Source organism: Thermobia domestica, chromosome 13, assembly GCF_964235325.1.
Source record: "Thermobia domestica chromosome 13, izTheDome1.hap1.1, whole genome shotgun sequence".
In the NCBI taxonomy this organism is placed as follows: domain Eukaryota; kingdom Metazoa; phylum Arthropoda; class Insecta; order Zygentoma; family Lepismatidae; genus Thermobia; species Thermobia domestica.
The window spans coordinates 49,011,257-49,033,181 of record NC_137466.1 but is presented as its reverse complement, the minus strand read 5'-3'; the positions used below and the strand labels follow the sequence as shown (position 1 = coordinate 49,033,181).

Below are 21,925 nucleotides of genomic sequence, written 5' to 3'. Positions count from 1 at the left end.
TCTAAAGTTTTTACCAACTAAGAAAATACCTAAAGAAACTCTAAACCCTACAACTTGGTGAAACTTATAGCGACGACGCATGAAGATATTACAGGAGAAAACGACCAATTGTTAATCTTTTTAACACAGAACATGTCTCTAGATCAGACACGACGATTTGAAGACTAGATATTTCATTTATAATTTGTGTACAAATCATGTGGAATTTCTTGTTATTGCAATAGATGAAATGTTGAACAAATAGTTGTACTCATGAATAATGCCATATAGAAATGACTTACAAATAGTATACGCATAATGTGAGTTGGCCATTAGGAAAAAAAAAACAATAGATATAGTTTGCAAGTTTATAGTGTAATTTGCTAAATAGAACAGTATGTAAATAAATAACAATTTATTCCAGCAAATTAAAAACAGTTAATTTTGAACAGTCGATTATCTCGAAAATTACACATGAGAATTTACCCTTAAGAATCTCATTTTGTTTAGCACGATGTAATCTATCGACTGATATCTATGTAATCTACCACTGAGCCACCGCGGCCCCTATATATATATAGGGGCCGCGGTGGCTCAGTGGTAGAGCGTTCACCTCTGGTGGTGCATGAGGTCCCGGGTTCAAACCCTGCTCCCGCCAAGTGAACTTTGTGGTGGACAAACACCGTGTGCGTGGGTTTTCTCGGGGTTCTCCCGTTTCTTCCCACTTTCTTCACTCCACCATTTCATTCATTTCTCATAATCACCGTCTCCTTTAGCCTAACCGGCATAAGCGTGGGACGTAAAACTCAAAGATTTCATTTCATCTATATACATGGACAATATTTTACTTAAACAGAAATTAGAATTTAGGAGCTAAATGATAATTTTTGACTATTTGTCCTTAATCATACAATGTACTGTTGTCTTGCTATTGTCCTAAAGAAGAGCTTCATGAGAGTATATTTCACAATAATACAACAGTACATTGTATATTTATAATTTTTGGGCCATAAGACATTTCAAATTTTGTACTAGACTGGCTGATTTTTACTATCAGGAGAAGAAAAAAGAAATGTTTTAAAATTATTTTATGGTCAATGTATAAAGTTATTCAGATGTTTTAAATAATGAGATTTTTGGATACGTGGTTGGCAAGACAACCAGATAACAAGATATATAAATAAATGGAAGTAAACCACGGAATGATAGGTGTGTTATTTAGTGGCTCGTATTCATTATAAAAATAAGGAACCAGAGTGAGAATACTACATTTTTGATTTTATCGTTGTAATAATAAGCACACACCAAAAAATAGCATGATTCCCGTAAAGCATCAATTCCTTGGTTTACCCCGAAACTTATTTTGTCAATTTTCTCGAAAAGTACGCATAAGGTTTTACATTTATATATATATATATATATATATATATATATATATATATATATATATATATATATATATATATATATATATATATCATTCTGTTCTGTTCAGTTTAATAAGATCTATTGATTGGTAAATACATTTCATTTTCGGAGATTTTTCTCCCCTTAAATGCTAATAATGCTGTAGATATTAGTTCAAGATTTATAGGTGAATGACTCAGCTATTAGCATAGATCTATAGAGTTAAGCTTAGTTTTAAATATATTATGTATTGGCAATTCTTGGAACCTACAATTACTAATTAATTCAAAATGGCAATACTTTTTTGAAGCATCTAAGCATTAATTTGGTTGCTCGCAATACCAAACTAAACAATAGTAAATGTATGATATTCAAGACTCTTAAATTGAATTGTAAATAGCTTATAGCTTAAATATACAATTATAGCTTATAGCTAGAAGTATATAGCTTAAATTGAATTGTTTAGGTTCTTATTGTACAAAAATCTTTAATTTTGCAGGATGTGGCGTAAATTCAAAATCTGCAACACGTATCGTTGGAGGAAGACCGGCTGATCCAAAACAATGGCCATGGATGGCAGCACTATTAAGAAGTGGACAAAGGCAATATTGTGGTGGGGCTCTTATTACAGACAGACATGTTCTCACAGCAGCTCATTGTGTTGATAAGTAAGTGAGTTAATGTATATATACAGATGTGTTCAAATTATTAGACTAATATTCAGTTTCTGAATATTTTATTTTTCTTACAATATTCGTGACAAAATACGTTTGAACTTAGTCCAAATTACTACTTTGTAACTCTGTCCTAATTTCTAGTGGGTGTGGCATATGCTTTTCAATATCAATAAAACATGCGTACATAACAATCAAATATAATTACTATAAAGTGTGTATATCCAAATTGAAAACAAAAAATGAAATGGAATACTTACAAGAAAATTATCTCTCACACAAAGATTAATATTTCTTATGAAATCCCTTATTCTTTATTAAGTCTTTTATCCTTTGTGGCATCCTATGTACGAGTTTAGCACATTTTGATTTCAATCCAGCATCGTGATACCACAAATTGTTGATCTCCTTGATCAATTGAAGTTTGGTTCTAATGTACTTCTTCTCTAGCTTTTCTTTCATGAAGCTCCAAAAGTTTTCAATCGGGTTCATATCAGGACTAATGCCTGGCCATGGAAGAACACTAATTTCATTGTTCTCGAAGAATTTTGTCACAGCTTTGACCCGAAATGCATAAAGATAAATTGTACGTCATCAAACCAGAGTGCAGTCTGGGAAAGCAGTTCTTCTTGAAGCACTTGTAGGTATTGGTTGTGCTTCATTGTCCTCTCTACTATATACAGTCTTCCAGGCCCGAAGACAGAGATCATACCCCAGACCATGACTGAAGTAGGATGCTTCACGGTTTATTAAAGACATTACAACTTGAATTCCTCCCAGGTCAACCTCGCACATATTGTGAACACTTATCAGACACAAAGATACATGATTCATCACTCAAACACACTATTCTCCAATCGTCAGCAGTTCAATATTCTAGGCATCATGTCCGATATTCTAGGCTTTTTTGCCATGATTGGAGTAAACTCTAATATTTTTTTTCTTTCTTGACGGCGTGCTTTTATTCCCTTGGCACAAAGAATCCTTCGAACACTTTCAGGTCAAATGTCTGCACCATACTCAGCCATTTTTATGCTTAAGTCTATTAGAAGTTGCACTTCTGTTTCCCAGAGCCAATCTTTTTAGTTTTCTGATACCTCTTAGCGATAGCTTTGGTTTTCGCCCCCATTTCCCAACCCTATTTTGGCTCTTGTTCATTTCAACAGAGATTTTACTCACATTTTTATTCTACCCCAATTCTACTAGCAATGTATTGTCGCGTATATCTTATTTCAACCAGAAGTATTTTGTTAATTTCCATTTTACGCGGAGAATAGTCTTTTGCTTTTCCCATTATGCTGCAATTACAGGACTACACAGAATAAAAGATTGATGCACGAAACACGTCACGATCGTTTCAAAATGGCCCATTCGAATGTCGTTAACTTCTTACGACAGCAACCACAACACTTCAGACTATAACTTGTTGAAAGGAAACCATAATAGCTATCTACAACTGAAACATCACTTTCAGAATCCCCCCTCCTCACTAATACGATCTGCTGTTCAACGATGATATCACCACTTCAAGTGTACAGTAAACAAATGAAGGATCCTATATTGGTGGTTTAACCATTAATTTAAGCGTTCTACAACTCTGAAATTAGGACTCCTACATCAATTTTGCATTTTTCGAGCGTGAGTCTAATAATTTGAACACATTTGTATTTCTCCTTATCTGTCAATTATGCAGAGTCTGACAAAGGAAAAAAAAAGTTTTAACAAACTTTTTCGAGGACTTCTCGATAATTTAACCATTTTCGCGGGCACTGGGAAGGATTCTCCCGATGAAAGGAGACCAAGTATGCTTTTATTTACTCCACTGGGAAGCGTTAGAGCTAGTACAGCCATAAACCTTTTCCACTAGATGAATGGTAATTGCACTCGAACAATGGTTTCTTTTTGTTTTGAGCTTGTTCTGCATCTACCGTGTAAGTATCTGAATAGTTGCTGAAAGCAGTTTTCCAATTTTTCATCCATCTTTCATCAGTACTGCACTCAAATATTTTATATTGGCAATGAACATGAAGCAGTGTAGAATATAAAAGCAAATATCAGCTTCACAACATTGACTTTTACTGATTGTATTTTATTGGTCTAAGTCCAATTTTTATTGTGCATTCTGAAACAACATTTTAAGTGTATCGACAACGATGGTATATGAGTAACAGTTTTTGCTACTAGGTAGATGGACAGCAAACCTACACATGTTTTTTTCCACTGCACATAACTCTCGAGGTGTTTCATTTGTATAAGTATAGCTCAAGATGTCCAATTATTTGTCCCAGTGTAGCTGTTAATAATGAAATTATGTTACTGTAAATCATTGACACCAATTTCAGAATAACTTTTGAGATGTACATTCGGGTATGTGAGTATCGTTGTCAGATATCCAAGAAAAAAAATATTCAGATCCTAGGGGGACAAGCGAACTTTGAGGAACAGTGCTTTTCTCTACTTCCGAATATCGATGACCATGCTTTAAACTAACGCTAAATCCAACAACCTAAATGACTCATAAGCGGAAACTAAAAGAGGATCGTCCTACCGTTTCTAGAAGAAAGTGGCCCAAGAAAGGGTTAACATTGTCTATTTCATCTTAATCATATTGTGGTGATTAATTAAATATAGATACTCAAAATCCTATACAATTTCCAGAATGCAATATGAAACCCAACTGACAGCTTCACAGCTGCTTTTCTGTTTTGTTTTTTTTTCTGTTTCTTTTCCTTCTATATCTGTTGAAGTACTCTGCGAAAGCTCTTGTATTACCTTTAATATTATATGATTGATGATGCTCTTGTTACTATATTTTCGTAAGTAATTTATTTTCCATGTCCATCGGGATTCCTTTGTATCAACTACATGATATACATATATACATTGAAAGAGGGAGGGAGGGAGAGAGAGAGAGAGAGGGGAGAACTTGAGTATTAATCACGTTGAAAACACTAACATTCGTATCTAGATTATTGCGCACGATTGTGGCAGTTATATTTAATACTTGGAATTATGCACATACTTTCTACACCATGTAGATCTTTCATCCTATCGTTATAGGTGTAAGATCCTTACTCTTAGCACTTTGCAATTAATATTTAATATTTATTCAACAGCCGAAAACAGTACTCAGTAGCCATTTTCTTCAAAATCAGCTATGCTACATTTCAAGTTCTTTCGGGACTGTTCTTCTGCTATAGTAAGAAAAATACATACATGTAAAATCTTCATAATACTAAATATAAAAGTTGTTGAAATGCATATGTAGAAAATCATAAATAAAAAGTTTTTTTAAAAAAAATTATGTATATATGGGTATTAAAATGTTGATTCTAGGTAATTCACCCAGCTGACACAGAAGTATTAGTAAACGTATGAAAGGTATTGTTATTGTTAGGTTTCAGTGTTAGACCTATCGAATATACATATTATATCTGATCTACTTAACAAACTCAACCATAATAGCTTTTCCTTTAATATATATATATATATATATACTGTACATATTAGTTCACTATATATATGTTTTATATATATATCAAAGGTTCCATTCCTGGTGGGAATTAATGTGGTTCGGATCCCACTCCACGTTGAACTGCAGGTCCTTGTCTCATATAGCCTCGTTACTGAAAGGGACGCTAAATCCCAAATCAATCAAATCCTTTCCATTTTTTAATTTTATGCTCTGATGACGATCCGTTAATGATCAAAAGTCTTAATATGCCGTTTGTACTTTTCAGTTTATGTGATTCTTAAGCTAAACATATAAGTCTTATTAAGTATATAATTTTCATATGATGTGTGACTCAAAATATAAGCATATTAAGTTCAAATTTTAATATAAAATTTTTATTTTTGTCGACACATGAACACATTTAAATATTATTATATTAATGTCTGTGCACAATCAACAGTTTACATAAGTTGTTACTGACTTAACGATTTTGAAACTATTTACGATTAACATTTTTACGATTAACAAGTTATTACATTTTGGGTAGAGACTACAAGGTACTGAGAATAAATATCTCAAAAATACACATTGTCAATTCACTCATTTTATTGTCTGACACTTACATTTAAGTTTGAACAGAATATAATGTATTGTAACAATTTGAGAAAGAAAACGTACTGATAATATATTTTGAACACATTCGGAAGATTTCAAGTATAGGATATGTAATATCAGTGTATATACAGAGATATGTCATGAACAAATTAGAAAATTATATTTTTTAATATAAGTTGTTTATTATTTAAACTGGAATGAGCTACAATTGTAGTTATATTTAACACTTGGGCTCATGCACATTCTTTCTACACCATGTAGATCTTTCATCCCGTCGCTGTGAGTGTGAGGTCCATATTCTTAGTTCTATTCTAATTAATTTTACTTTAATCTTGATTTCTTATATTTTGAAGCAACACCACCACCACTACTACTATCTTTACTTCCTCCTACAATAATAACAATATTTTTCACGTTTTTTGAATATTACTATTGTAATAAGAGCATGGTTGGTTAGCCTTAAGTTTGTGACAGTAAAAACTTCTTATTGGATCAAAACTCCATTATATTTTAGTCAAAAATTTTCTTGTAGGCATTATATCTGGAGAACTACATATAGTGTAGCCAAACCCAAACTATCACTGAACTCAGTATGATATGTTTATTCCTTAAAAAATACAAAAACTCGATTTAGGGACCGTTCAAAAATTTTGTGGCCCCTGATTAAAAAAAAAAAAAACTACGAGCAATTATTGGGCAAGTTTGCAATCTTTTGATGCATTTTTTGATCATTCCTAAAATTCCTGGCCAAGATCGCAAATTTTTGATCCATTTTTTGATCATTCCTAAAATTTTTGTTTATGAAAGAAAATGAAATTTGTATTATTTAATGAATTTTAATTATTATTAGTTCCAAAATTATTACTTATTAGACTAGATATAATTTGAAATATAAATTAATAGTAATTTCAATTATCAACTCGTTTTGTTTAATTACCCACGTTTGGTATATATATACTAAGTTTACTGAATTTAATAATTAAGAAGTTATAATATTCATATATCTTTAGAAAAGAATTGTATTAAAATAGTTCTTTCTCCTAGCTAAGAGAGGAAGAAGTAATTTAATTTCTTCTCTTTGCATAACAACAATAAAAAATCTTTCTTTTTTCCTGTTGGTTTAAAAGTAGACGAAAATTTCCCTTGTAAATCACACAAACATATTTTACTGATTGAGAAAATCCTGTTTAACACTCAGTACTCTTGAAATATGGCCTGTTATTTATTAAAAATAAAAATAACCAGAATACCAAGTTCGATTCTACTTTTAATAAAGAATATTAATTTTTACAACTATCTCAAAGTTATATACTGAAATCTGAGAGGAATTTCAAAACATTATAACCAGGTATTAAGCTAAAATATTAACATTTTTAGAGTTTTTGCAATAATAAAAATAATTATAATGGATTTATACATTTTGAAATAACTTTTTATAGCTTTAATTTCATTTGAAACATTATTATTATTTTATTGTTTTGTTGTTATTGTTTATATAGTAAAATCCCTAAAACTCGGCACTCGATAACCCGGAATGCCTGATAACTCGACTACATATTGGCAGGGTGAAAAACTTCTGTAGTGCGGAAAATAACAGGACATTACACATGTCTTTAGAAAAAGTAGCCAGTTTTTGCAAAGTCGGCTATTTAATTTTCATTATATACAGCTTTTCGCTTTCATAAAGTATTTTTTGAGGTCTGTCTTATCAGGTAAATTACTATGCAGTGTGTATTCGTTAATTTTCATTTTCATGTATACTAAAGGCTCTATGCCTTCATAAAGTGAGCTACGTTTATTTAAGGGTATTTGGGTAGTTTATTCTCTGTTGTATTCTGAAGCAACCAATGTATGCTGTATTTTCTGAGGAAACACTCATTCTTTTTAAGCCCATTCCCGACAACCCGGCATTTTCACAAACTCGGCCATCCTTAGGTAACTCATGTCCAAAATTATTGTCGCATGTCTATAAATATATTGTTGTAGAAGTATAATTTGATAACGAATTCGTCCGGTATTTCTTACATTGTTAGTATGTGTACAATCTGCAAAGACATGTATGTGGTAAATTTCATGTCAAAAGAGCAGTAAATAAGAATAAAAAAACGAAAATAAAACTTTCTTGTCCATTTAGCAACATTTTGTTTTACTCATTCTAATTTTCGTATTTATAATTCTTTTGCTATGAAATTTACCACAAATATACATTTCCCGATTATACAGAGAGTATCAGCATTAAAAATACCCTGCAAAATCATTATCAAATTATATTCTTACAAGAAGACAGTTTTATATATGCGACAATCATTATGGACATGAGTGTACGTGTTAAACCGAGTTTTCGGAATTCTACTGTACTTCTTTTTGTAGAAAATGAAGGGAAAAGGAAATATTGGTATTTGTGCGAAAAGAAATGAAAGTTTTAACAAATTACATTCTGTTGTATTTTCCATTAACAGAAATGTGTGTAGCTTAAACTTGGTTAAAAAATATAAGACAATGTCTAATTTGTTTCTTTATTTTTGAAACAGCTTTGAAGTGGCAGATATTAATATTCGGTTAGGAGAATATGACTTTAGTACTTATGATGAAACTCGGGTGAAGGACTTTCGAATTGTGGAAATACGGAAACATAAAAGTTATAATCGACATACTTATGAAAATGATATTGCCATATTGAAGTTGGAGAAACCTACTTCGTTTAACACTTACATTTGGCCTGTCTGTCTACCACCGGAAGGAGAATTATTCGAAAATGTAACCGCAATCGTTACAGGTAAGAATATATTCTTTCTCAATAATAATATGTAAAGATCTACATAAACAGTATTATAGATAAATTTGACACGAGATGATTATACCCTAAGCTCTTTCCTGTTTATTTTACTTACGTATTCATTTATTTGCCTTCTTTCCCACACCAAATTTAAGGCTATATAAGTGCTTTATCTATTATTTAGCTATATTTATATTCTAAATGCAATATTTTTGCAAAATGATAATAATAATAATAAGTAGTAGTAGTAGTAAGTGAATGCTTATTTTACAAAATTGGTAGGTTGGGGATATTAATTTTGAATTAGCGTATTCACTTTCAAAGTAATGCAAGTGAAAAAGGAATATTTTTACAATCGAAGATTACTTATGAAGTAAAGGTAAAGTTAAAATTCATATTAATCAAGATGTTAATTAAAAATTAAAATTAAAAATAAGCAATCATAATCACAAGGTTCTTTATGCTATGTAAGAAAATAACAGTTTCATAATACATTGCAATTTCAAATGCAAACAAATTTAAGGTTCTGCAAATAGATTTAATTTAAGGTATTATGGTATTAGCACACGTTCCGTAAAGTGTGCTAATACCTTATTGCTGCTTACTGGTGTAATCACCTTCAAAGTATTGGAAAGCTATACACTGATGCCAGCGCCTAGAAGAATTTTTGGATCTCTATTTTTGAAATGGCTGTCAGAGCTGCAGTCGTGTTAGCCTTAATGTCATCAACATGTTTTCTTTTCAACACTGTTGTGATTCTTGGGTAAAGAAAAAGATCATTAGGGTGAGAACAGATGAGTATGGGAAATGGTCTACCACAGGCATTAGTTTTCTGGTCAGAAACACTCCCGTATGGATAGTGCCGTATGGATAGTGCCGTATGGACAAGTGCATTGTCATGATGGAGAAGCCGAGTTTCTGGTCGTTTGTGTCTCCCTTCTCACGCAACCTTTGCAGCATTCCCAAATAATACACCTGGTTAACTATTTGACCTCGTGGTACAAACTCATGGTAAACGAAGGGGCCACGGTGGCTCAGTGGTAGAGTGTTCACCTCTGGTGCATGGAGTCCCGGGTTCAGACCCTGTTCCTACCAAGTGAACTTTGTGGTGGACAAACACCGTGTGTATGGGTTTCCTCGGGGTTCTCCCATTTTCTTCATTCCACCATTTCATTCATTTCTCATCATTACCGTCTCCTTTAGCCTAGCCGGCATAACCTTTGGACGTAATCAAAAATTTCATTTCATTTTCATGGTAAACGATCCCATGGATATCAAAAATGTTATCAACATGTTTTGGTTTCTGATTTTGATTGCCAGAGATTTTTAAGTGGTGCAGAGTTAGCTGTCTTTCTTTGGGCACTTTGTCGCTTTGTTTGAGGATTATACGCAAAGACCCAGGTTTCATAACCTGTGATTAATCGGCCCAAAAGTTCGTCCTTACTCTCCAACAAGTCTGTGCACACTTCCACTCACTTTTTCTTTTGTTCATCGGTGAGGTCTTTTGGGATCATTTTGGCATACACTTTGCGCATCCCGGGCCTTTAGTTAGAGTTTTCCACACAGTTTCTCTATCAATGTTCCTTTTGTCTACTATGAATTCCACATTTAGTCACGGATTTGAAGTGCTATTTGACGAATTTTGGCAATGTTTTCGTCTGTACGACTAGTTACAGACCGTTCCACGCTCATTAGTCACTTGTTCCCTCCCCTCCGAAAATTATTTAACCCATTTGTACATTGTTGTTGTCTTCATGGCATTCTCGTCGTACACCTGTCCTAACATACATATATATGCTGTATATATATATATATATATATATATATATATATATATATATATATATATATATATATATGTGTGTGTGTGTGTGTGTTTGTGTGTGTGTGTGTATGCTGTGTGTATATATGGTGTAATAACGCAAACACTGCTGTGAGACACTGAAATAATAGGCGTTTGGAAAAGTACAAAACTGCTTGTATAAACCTGCCCTTTGTAATATATGGTGATGAATTCACAAAGTTAATTGCCAGACCTCGTAGAAGTTTCGTATTTGCTTTAAAAAGAATATTTGTTTCTTCCTTTGTTTGACGATGAAGCTTTTTTGCAACACTGATGTTGTGTTAGATATAAATCTATAATTTAACGTTGTATCAGAACCACATTCAGTTTTACTAGGAATTGAATCCTGTTTTACTGCTTCTTTAAAGAAACACCTATTCTTTAGATTTGATTTATTAATCATTCTGCATATCATATTACATGTACAGTTTATAAAATGGTATAAAACTTCTCAGTGCTTAAAACACTTCACCTTGGAAACAAAATTGCAAGAGCCTTTAAGATATGTACTACAGAACTTTGAAAGTGATATAAATGTTTTGAACAGTTAAAAATAAACAAATTGTAAATTTTCACTCGCCATATTAGGAGTTCAGAGCCCAAGGGGATTACCGAAATGTGAAAAAAAATAGACAAAGTTTTTACGGTGCATTTAACTACATTGAAAAGTTAATAATGTATTTCACATTACAAGAGTTATTTACAATATCTCGATATAAATGGACTTGATTCCCTTGCACACTGTACTTACCATATATACTGTAACTTCATAATTGTTTAAAACGCTTAAAAATAAACAAAACGTGGATTTACACCGGCTATATATATCTTCATCGTTATTTAGAACGCTAACATACTGAAAGCATTAAATACATCTAGCTTTCAAGACTCAAATAGCTCGTCGAATCTCATATGAGGACAAAACTCATGACACATATCTACACATAGGTAATTAAACGTTCTTACATACAAGTTTGATCATTCTCACTAATCGAATATTTGTTCACAAGTTGGTGAATATTTAACAAATACTGTTAGAAATATGTCACTGTAGTTCTGGGTTAACTGTTCAACATTAACAACGTAATACTTAAGACACATGTTCGTTCACGACTGTTCAATGCTTCTCATCTTAAATTAGCGAGTATTATAAAACACGCCTACGGTGCCAATGTAATGTTCTAGTAATGATTCGGAAAAACAATTTCTTACCTTGTTCATACTGCAAGTACTGGATTTGTGAATTTTATCTGCATAAATACGTCCACTAATACTAGCAGTATTGTCTCCTGTAAAACTGCTCCAATGTAGATGTGGTTTGTACCGATCTTCTTTCTTCTTGAGAAATTCGCTTACACGTGACTTATTTTGAAAAGATGAAGTCCTGTACCCAGGCTTTATTGTATTTTCACATACATGTCTTGTACCCGATGCATCCTCTCCCAGCATAAGTCCACGTTTTTAACCACAACCACAAAAAACTATATCTCCTAACTTCATACTAACAAATGGCGCCTTTTTGTTCAACACCACGAGACAACACGAATGAATTCGGGTCGTGTCGGAACTGAAGGCTCCCGAAATTCACCGGAAACACACGAAAACTTGTATAGCACACAATTACACACTGCTTATACAGTATGTGTAACAAATACTTCCTCTCATAATGCGAGTTACATTAAGTAAGGGACACTCGTGAGTCAAGATATTTTTATCATACGCATAAAATGTCTAGCAATATTATCGAAATGAATATGTAAACTTTCCCATGTTTGTATATAAGAAAAAAATCAGTAAAAATATTTAATAATTTTAATGTTCATATTTAATTTATAGGTTGGGGAACAATTTATTATGGTGGCCCTAGTAGTTCTGTTTTAATGGAAGTAGTTGTTCCTGTATGGAATCAAAAAGATTGTGTAGCAGCATATACACAACCCATTTTGGAGACCAATTTGTGCGCTGGAAGTAAAACAGGTGGTCAAGATTCTTGTCAGGTAAATAATTATTTATTTCATTTATTTATTATTTTAATTTATATTGTTCCATGTACACTCTCTTTTGTATTGTGCATAATGATATTGCAATCAACTTAATTTTGAAGATCTACAGAAGGAACTTTAGGGATAACAGCTTTATATTTTAGACTAATTGGGCTAATTAAGTCGATGAAAAATTCGATTCCAAATTAATGACAAAAAATGAGGTATGTTTGTGGAAAAGTGATGTACTTGGATCCATCATTAAACTCACTAGTGTGACCTTTAATCAAATTCACATTCTTGCCTTTAAGCTACCACTGATCTATAACTGAAACATTATGGCTTTCAAGACAGTCAAAACTTACACTGATTCTAAGCAAAGCATACAAGAAGTGTTGAATACCAAGTTTCCAACGTTCCTCTCAATGGAACAGAGTGTATTGGTTTATTTAAACTTTTATTATCCCATTTTATAAATAGTGATAATTAATCTGATAAAAGGATATGTCAGTTGCTACATCTGTAACCGTATTGTAAGAGTTCACCTTTTGTGTTTTACGTCAGTACTCCCAATATTTCAAGTGAAAAAATAACAGGAGAGATATCTTAATAACTTTACCGAAGTACATTATTGAAGAAGGATCATGATGACGTAGTTGGTAAGGTCTATCAATCACACGTACCGAAATAGATTTCTAGTGGGGGTAGGATTTACTATTTCTCGTTTTACCCTTGTTCCAGTGCAGGTCAGGGAATGAACGCGACTAGGGCGTGGCGCTGAGTACATTACTTCCTTTACGTTTTAAAGTCAACCAAGTGCGGCGTATTGTATGCATACTACTTGTAGGGCTCATTGGACTGTCCCAAATTGAGGGAGGGGGTACTTTTACATCGTTAAGAATATGCACGCTTTCTGCAATCCAAAATTTGACGCGAAATCATTATCATGATATTTAGTATCAATGTGCTACTTCTACTAACAAAATACGTCGAGTATTAAAAAGTAGAGCCTGTAGATGTTGGTATTGTAAGTTGGGTTTTTCAAAATACATGTTATGGCAACAGTGCTGTGAGTAGTAGAAGTTTGTATTCTGTGATCGATATTGCACTTGCACCTGACTTGCACAAAATTATGGTTAACAATAAAGGTTCTGTGGTTTAATTCTTGTGTGTCATTATACAAATCAAAACAGTGGTTATGGGCCCCAGAGAGATAAGTATTTAAACCCAGTGAAATGTCGGTGAAGACGAGAAAAATGTAAATGAAGTGGTTTAAAACTGTTAAAATTGTATTTGTGATTTTGATGTCTCGCAGTCATTAGGATCGATCGTTTTTTTTTTTTTTTCTCATTGGCGCAAAACTTGTACGAGATGGCGGACACAGCAAAAATTTTGTTTCAAAAGTTAAACAATAGCAATTACAGTGTTTGGAAATATAAAATGCAGTTGCTTCTCATGAAAGAAGAACTGTGGGATGTCGTACAAAAGCCAAAACCGGAATCTCGTGATGCAGAATGGTGCAAGAAGGATGGGAAAGCTAGGGCAACGATCGGACTGCTAGTTGAAGATAATCAGTTAGTTCATTTACGGCGACAGGAAAGTGCAAGGGACTACTGGGAAGCCTTAAAGTCATATCATGAAAAGTCGACTTTGACAAACAAGGTGTTTCTGCTGAAAAGACTGTGTCGTATGCAGCTAGAAGAAAATGGTGACATGGAAAAACATATTAATAGTATGTTAAACATCGTGGATCAGCTTACCGGACTAGGAGAGACATTGGCCGATCATTTGGTAGTGGCGATGCTATTATGCAGTTTACCGGACAGCTATGAAACTTTGATAACAGCATTGGAAACACGTCCAGAGAACGAGCTAACACTAGAATTAGTCAAAGGAAAGCTCATAGACGAGTACAAGAGACGAAAGGAAGTGCAAGGTCACAATAGGAATGAAGAAAGTGCCATGAAGGTGGACTCAAAGAAGAAAGTGCAAGGAAAAGAAGAGAAAAGTGTGTGTTTCTGGTGTAAAAAACCAGGTCATTTCAAACGTGATTGTGCAAAATTTAAAGCTACCGGTAGTAAAAAGAAAAATTTTTCAAGGGCAAACAAAGTGCAAAGTGCTAGTGAAGTGATTGTAGAAACGCATTGTTCACAAGAAACACAAGAAGGCGAAGATGCATATGTATGTTTTAAGGCTAGTGCAAGGGAAGTAAATGTAGGTGAATGGTATGTAGATTCTGCTGCTACTTGTCACATGACAAATGATAAACAATTTTTCAAAACATTAAACTATAATGCAGAAAGTAAAATTTATTTGGCAGACGGTCGAATGTTAGTAGCCAAGGGTATTGGGGAAGGTGTTTTACTGTGTAAAAATAAAGTTGCTAAAAATGGAAAATGTAATGTTGTAGTAAAGGATGTTTTGTATGTGTCAGAATTAGATGGTAGTCTCTTATCTGTGAATCAACTAACAAAAAAAGGTTTTGATATATATTTTTCGGGGAATAAATGTCATATTAAGAAAAATGGCAGCATGATCGCTAGTGCTACAGAAAACGGTTCTTTGTACAAACTAGATGTTTGTAAACAAGAGTACAGTAATGATACACAAGCTTTAAAGGTTACTCAAGGAGAAATAAACAATTGTATTCATGTGTGGCATAGTAGGTTAGGACACAGAAGTCCAAAGGTACTTGAAAACATGGTTAAAGATGACTTAGTTTGTGGGGTATTATTAAAGCAATGTGATACTAAAAAGATATGTGATGTTTGTGTACAAGGGAAAATGACAAGAAAGCCATTTTCGGAAAGCAGCTATAGGGCCAAAGAAATTTTAGATTTGGTACATTCTGATGTTTGTGGGCCTATGCAAACACCAACTCCAAGGGGAAACAGGTATATTTTAACATTTATTGATGATTGTAGTAGGTATACTGTTATTTATTTACTAAAAAACAAAAATGAGGTTGAAGAAAAGTTGAAAGAATATGTGCAATTCACCGAAAACTATTTTCAGAAGAGACCAAAAGTGCTACGTACAGATAATGGTGGCGAATATACATCGACTAGTTTACGGGCATTTCTTACGCAGAAGGGCATAATTCACCAAAAAACGGTACCGTACACTCCCGAACAGAATGGTGTAGCGTAAAGAAAGAATCGAAGCATTACAGAAATGGCACGGTGTATGCTAATTGATGCGGGCATAGAAAATAAATTTTGGGGTGAAGCTGTACTAACAGCAAACTATCTTCAAAATCGTCTTCCCACTAGAGCGTGTAAGGTGACACCATATGAAAAATGGTACGGCGAGAAACCATATCTTGGACACATAAAGGTTTTTGGATGCATTGCATATGCGATGATCCCTAATCAGCAAAGATCAAAGTTAGATGTCAAGGCAAGAAAACTAATTTTAGTTGGGTATGAAGAAAACACAAAAGGGTACAGGCTACTAGATGTCACTACAAACAAAGTAGTGATAAGTAGGGACTGTCAGTTTGTTGAGAATGTATCGCATGAAGTACCAACCTGTGAAGATCGTACTGTCTTAGACACACAAAATCTTCCCAAAGAGGATGCAGTATTACAAGACGAAGATGATGACCTTATACCGTTAAGTTTAAATAACGGTGAAGCATGTGAAACTCTGGAAACCTCAGAAAGTACCCGTAGCTACCATGGAGAAAGAGCTCAAGATGAAATTTTTACCGGTAACAATTTAGAAGCAGAGTCAGTGAGAAGATCATCGCGTTCAACCAAAGGAAAACTACCTGCCAGGTATGCAGAGAAGGTGGTGGTAATGACACAAGAAGAACCAAGAAACTTTCAGGAAGCTATGAGTAGACCGGACAAAGAAAACTGGAAGATGGCAATGAAAGAAGAGATTAGTTCTATGCACAGAAATCAAACTTGGGATTTGGTGAAATTACCAGAAGGAAAGACAGCACTAGGTAGCAAATGGGTTTATAAAATAAAAGAAAATACTGACGGCAAAGGCTCACAGTATAAGGCTAGACTTGTTGCGCAGGGGTTTTATCAAGTCTTGGGGGAAGACTATGATGAGGTTTTTGCACCGGTTGTTAAACAAACCACTTTGCGTGTGTTACTTACTGTAGCAAGAAAAAGAAATATGGAAGTGAAACATTATGACATAAAGACAGCTTTTTTGTATGGGGACTTACAAGAAGAAATTTACATGAAACAACCTGAAGGTTTTGAGCAACCAGGTAAAGAAAACCTTGTATGTAAGTTGAAGAAGAGCATATATGGTCTTAAACAGGCTGCTCGATCTTGGAATAAAAAGATTAATAATTTCCTTGTAAATAATGGGTTCAGGAGGGGAAAGTCAGATCCTTGTTTATATTCTAAGGAAGTAAATAATACTCATGTGTATGTATTAATATATGTTGATGATGTAGTTATAGCTTGTACCGATAATAGGATTATTGATGAAACACAGCAGTTGCTTGCAAAAGAGTTTCAGATTCATTGTCTTGGCGATTTGAGCAGGTACTTAGGGCTCGAAATCAGCAGAAGTGTTGATGGATATTTTGTGATTTCACAAGAAAGTTACATCGATAAAGTGTTAAAAAGATTTAGGCTAGAAGATGCAAAAACGTCAAAATTTCCATTAGATCTTGGTTACATTAGAAATGTCTCATGTGTAGAATCATTAAGTAAAGTTGATGCAAGTTTGTATCAAAAGGCTATTGGCGCATTACTGTATATAAGCAATAATAGTAGGCCAGATATTGCTGCCAGTGTTTCCATATTAAGTAGAAAAACTAATAATCCTTCTCAACAAGATTGGGTTGAAGTAAAAAGAACTCTCAGGTATTTGAAAGGGACCAAATGTTACAAATTGCAGTTGAGTAATAAGAAAGAATGTAACAGCAAACTAATAGGGTTTGTAGATGCAAATTGGGCAGGCGATTTAACTGACAGAAAATCAAACAGTGGTTATATTTTTAAATATGCTGGAGGTATTATTAGTTGGGCAAGTCGTAAACAGTCATGTGTTACCTTGTCATCTACTGAAGCAGAATATGTTGCAATGTCTGAAGCTTGTCAGGAGGCAAAATGGCTTAAAAATCTGTTGAGTGATTTGCATGAAAGCTTTTGTGAACCAATTGTAATTAATGAGGATAATCAAAGCTGTCTAAAACTAATAAGTAGTGACAAAATAAATCCCAGAACCAAGCACATAGAGATAAAATTTCATTTTATTCGTGATTTGGAATGTAAAAAAGAGGTAAAATTTCAATATTGTCCAACTGATGTAATGATAGCTGATATGTTAACAAAACCACTCCAAGGCGTAAAAATAAAACAGTTTTGTACAATGTTGAATTTGTGTTAAAATCAAAATTGCAACATTGAGGAGGGGATATGTTGGTATTGTAAGTTGGGTTTTTCAAAATACATGTTATGGCAACAGTGCTGTGAGTAGTAGAAGTTTGTATTCTGTGATCGATATTGCACTTGCACCTGACTTGCACAAAATTATGGTTAACAATAAAGGTTCTGTGGTTTAATTCTTGTGTGTCATTATACAAATCAAAACAGTAGAAATACTTGCATATGCCATCTCACTTCGATCATGAGTATGTAATCGAAATGTATATTTCCCTTACAAGTAGATCAAATACTCCTGTTTTACATTTCTTCGTATATTTATTATACTTTACACTATCAATACAATTAATATACGTTGCTAATCTATTAAAATATCGACAGCTCATATGGTACGTATTATTTAATAAGTGAATGTAACTAGATATGTTGTCACCATTTATGTCTTTGTATATGTTTTTACCTTTATTAAGAGGAAGAAGATATTAAAGCTGTTAAGTTTTAAAACATTTATTTAAGGGGACACTATACTATCTGGCTTGTGCAGATAAGTTGATTTCATCTATCTGTCTATTTCTCTATCTCTGTTTAAGGAAGCAGTGGCATACTCAGAAATTCATCAGGGGGGGAGAGTTCATGCTCTGAAGTTCATATAATTTCGTTGTTTGTGTGCATATATTAATACGGTAAATTCTCATTTTTGCATAATGTATTGCTCAAGGGGGGAGGGTTCAAAACCCGAAAACCAACCTCTGTGTACGCCACTAAGAATTATTTCCTCCAATATTTCTATATGTAGCCGACCAATCTAATTAATTGCTTTATTAGTATTTGATCCAATCACTACACTAGTGTATTACGTGTACCTCTTTGCTTACATTACTTCTTACCTAGGTATATGACATCTCTATCAACTCTTGTACAATCCGCAGCAAAAAACCTGCAACATGAGGATGTAAGTTTATTGTGAAACTACGCCTAACAGCACAGGCAATCAACATAACTTTTAAGTGGAACGAATCAAGCCAGGATAAACCTCGGCCTCCTCCCGTGCACACTTATTTTGGAGCAAAACACTTCGTCATTTCACAATAAACTTATATGCTCATGTTGCAGGTTTTTTGCCGCGGATTGTACAAAATACCGACCATAATAGATCCTTGTTGATCTGAAATATATTCAAGAAACTTCACTCTTAGTAACACTCTTAGCAACAATTTCTCTTCACTCTTAGCAACAATTTCTATATGTGATCAAGAACTACAAACTATACTCATAACAACAACACTTTCATATCCGTATGTATTATATATTTTTTAATTCACTTACCAACATAATGATGTTTTATTTATTGAAAGAACATTTAATCCTTTTTTCCCTAAGGAATACTTTCTTGCCGTTTCTTCATATCATCAGCTTAGCAAATGATAAATGCAAATGTTTATTTACAGTGCTTGTTTTCATATGAATAATTTATCGTATTTAATATTTTAACAAAGCTAATACACATTCAATTACCTAACTAAATATATTTGGTCTAGGAATTAATTCGTGCGGTTGGTACGCACACATTGAAGCTGTAGTACAAACACAAAATACATAAATACCTTAAGAAAAATATTGTCCATCGCTAGCCACCACTTTCGCCCATCTGTCAGGCAATGTACGGATTCCGTGGCGAAAGAAGTCCTCATCCTTGGAAGCGATCCAGTCAGAGACCCATGTTTCGATATCTTCTGAAGAAGTAAACCACTGTCCAATCAAATCGTTGTTCATGCAATCGAACAAGTAGTAGTCCGAAGGAGCAACGTCTGGTGAATACGGCGGGTGGGGTAAAACTTCCCATCCGACATTTTCTAAATAGGTTTTGACCGGTTTTGCGACATGTGGGCGAGCGTTATCATGTTGAACAATAAGTTTATCATGTCTGTTCTCCCATTCTGGTCGTGTTCTGGCCAGAGCTTGCTTCAAACGCATTAATTGTCGTCGATAACGTTCTCCATTCATAGTTTCACCCGGTTGCAGCAGCTCATAGTACACCACACCTTTCATATCGCACCATATGCACAGCATAACCTTTGCACAGTGAAAATCTCGTTTTGGTTGTGATGGACCTGGTTCACCTGGTTTCACCCAGGCCTTTTTTCGTTTAGAGTTCTCGTAATGGATCCACTTCTCATCACCCGTAATAATTCGATGCAGAAACCCCTTTCTGCTCTGTCGTTCAAGCAGCAATTCGCAAATGGTTTTTCGTCTTTCAACGTCTCTGTCTTTCAATTCATGTGGAACCCAATGTGACATCTTTTGAATCATTCCCATGGCTTTCAAGCGTTTGGAGACTGTTGTTTGATCAACGCCTAATGCTGCTGCAAGTTGTTCCTGCGTTTGACACGAATCCTGCCCGAGCAATGCTGTCAATTCTTCGTCTTGAAATTTTTTTGGCTGTCCAGCTCGCTCTTGGTCTGCCAAGCCGAAATCACCACTTCTAAACCGTGCAAACCACTTCTGACACATTCGCTCAGCTAGAGCATGGTCACCATACACTTCCACCAAAATACGATGACTTTCAGTCGCACTTTTCTGCATGTTAAAGTAATGCAGCAGGACACCCCGCAAAAACACTTTATCAGGCACAAATTGCGCCATGTTCACTTAACTACAAACTGGTGTTGTTGACGCTTTAATCCACTGCCCTATACTACGAACGATACGCGATGACAGGGGTTTGCAACACATGTGTGGATACAAGGAAGTGTGGGACGCTCCGTTCGTTGCGCCATCTCTTGTCCACCCGCACGAATTAATTCCTAAACCAAATAGTTAAAAAAATCAGAAAATAATTGCTGCAGAAACATGAATATTTCAGTAGATCTTATTATGTGACAAACCATTCAATAAATGTTATTATTCATTTCGCTTTTCAACTAATATTCTGTACACCCTGCACACATTTCCCATCCAAATTATATATTCTGCCTATCTGAAGTAATTTGATTTAATTATTTGCACGATATCCGGTGACGCGTCAATTGTATGAAGTTTGGCGTTCTATGAATTCCATCTTCTTTTTCTCTTTTAACCTATAACTTTCTCAAGGACTTATTTTACAAAGACTTATTTGGATTACGTTAATCTCTTCAAATTGACAGTTAACTAACAAATTCATAAAATACAAATAAAATTATGGAAAATTTAGTTTACAATAACGTTATTTTTTACTACTATTTTTAGGGAGATTCCGGCGGACCTTTGTTGTACCAGTTATCCAGTGGTAGATGGGTGGTCATCGGTGTTGTTTCTTGGGGAATACGTTGTGCAGAAGCGGGATATCCAGGAGTTTATACACGCGTCAACAAATATCTCGATTGGATAGTACAAAATGCCGTCTTTTGATTAACAATATGAAAATTAAAGACTCAGTCAGCACTCTCAACTCAATTTAGAATGTCAGGAAAATCTATTGTATCTTTGTTTTCAAGTGCTCTTGTTTTTTTATACTTGTACATTTATAACTATCAGATTACAGAATAAATATTTTGTTTTTCAATTTTTCTACGCATTGTTTTAATTTTTACTGTTAAAATTCGTGAAACATATAATGAGAATATGTGGTATACTTCAAAGTCTGGAACTCAACTGAAAACTATCATTGTACTTACAGATTTTTGTAATTCCTGAATTTCCTTTAAGCTTCCAAGCTTTCGACTCTCCCCTGAAGTCTTGGTCACGGAGGTTAAAAACAGAGAGAAAAAGAATAGAAACATCAAGGAATAAAAATGGAACGGACTTACCAAGGGAGGAGCTGTGTTGTATGGAAACAAGTTGTCAAGTACGTCAGCGA

General features: G+C 34.0%; 1 protein-coding gene across 1 annotated transcript in view; it reads left to right on the top strand.

Annotated features, from left to right (window-relative positions):
* LOC145668132 (proclotting enzyme-like) overlaps positions 1-21,637 on the top strand; it is a 111,048-nt gene extending 89,411 nt beyond the window's left edge. The window contains exons 6-9 of the mRNA XM_081735697.1: positions 1,886-2,054; positions 8,661-8,905; positions 12,585-12,745; positions 21,316-21,637. Coding sequence (XP_081591823.1) covers positions 1,886-2,054; positions 8,661-8,905; positions 12,585-12,745; positions 21,316-21,477 — 737 coding nt within the window. The 3' untranslated portion in view covers positions 21,478-21,637. The remainder of the gene's footprint in view (positions 1-1,885; positions 2,055-8,660; positions 8,906-12,584; positions 12,746-21,315) is intronic.
* Positions 21,638-21,925: the final 288 nt, after the last annotated feature.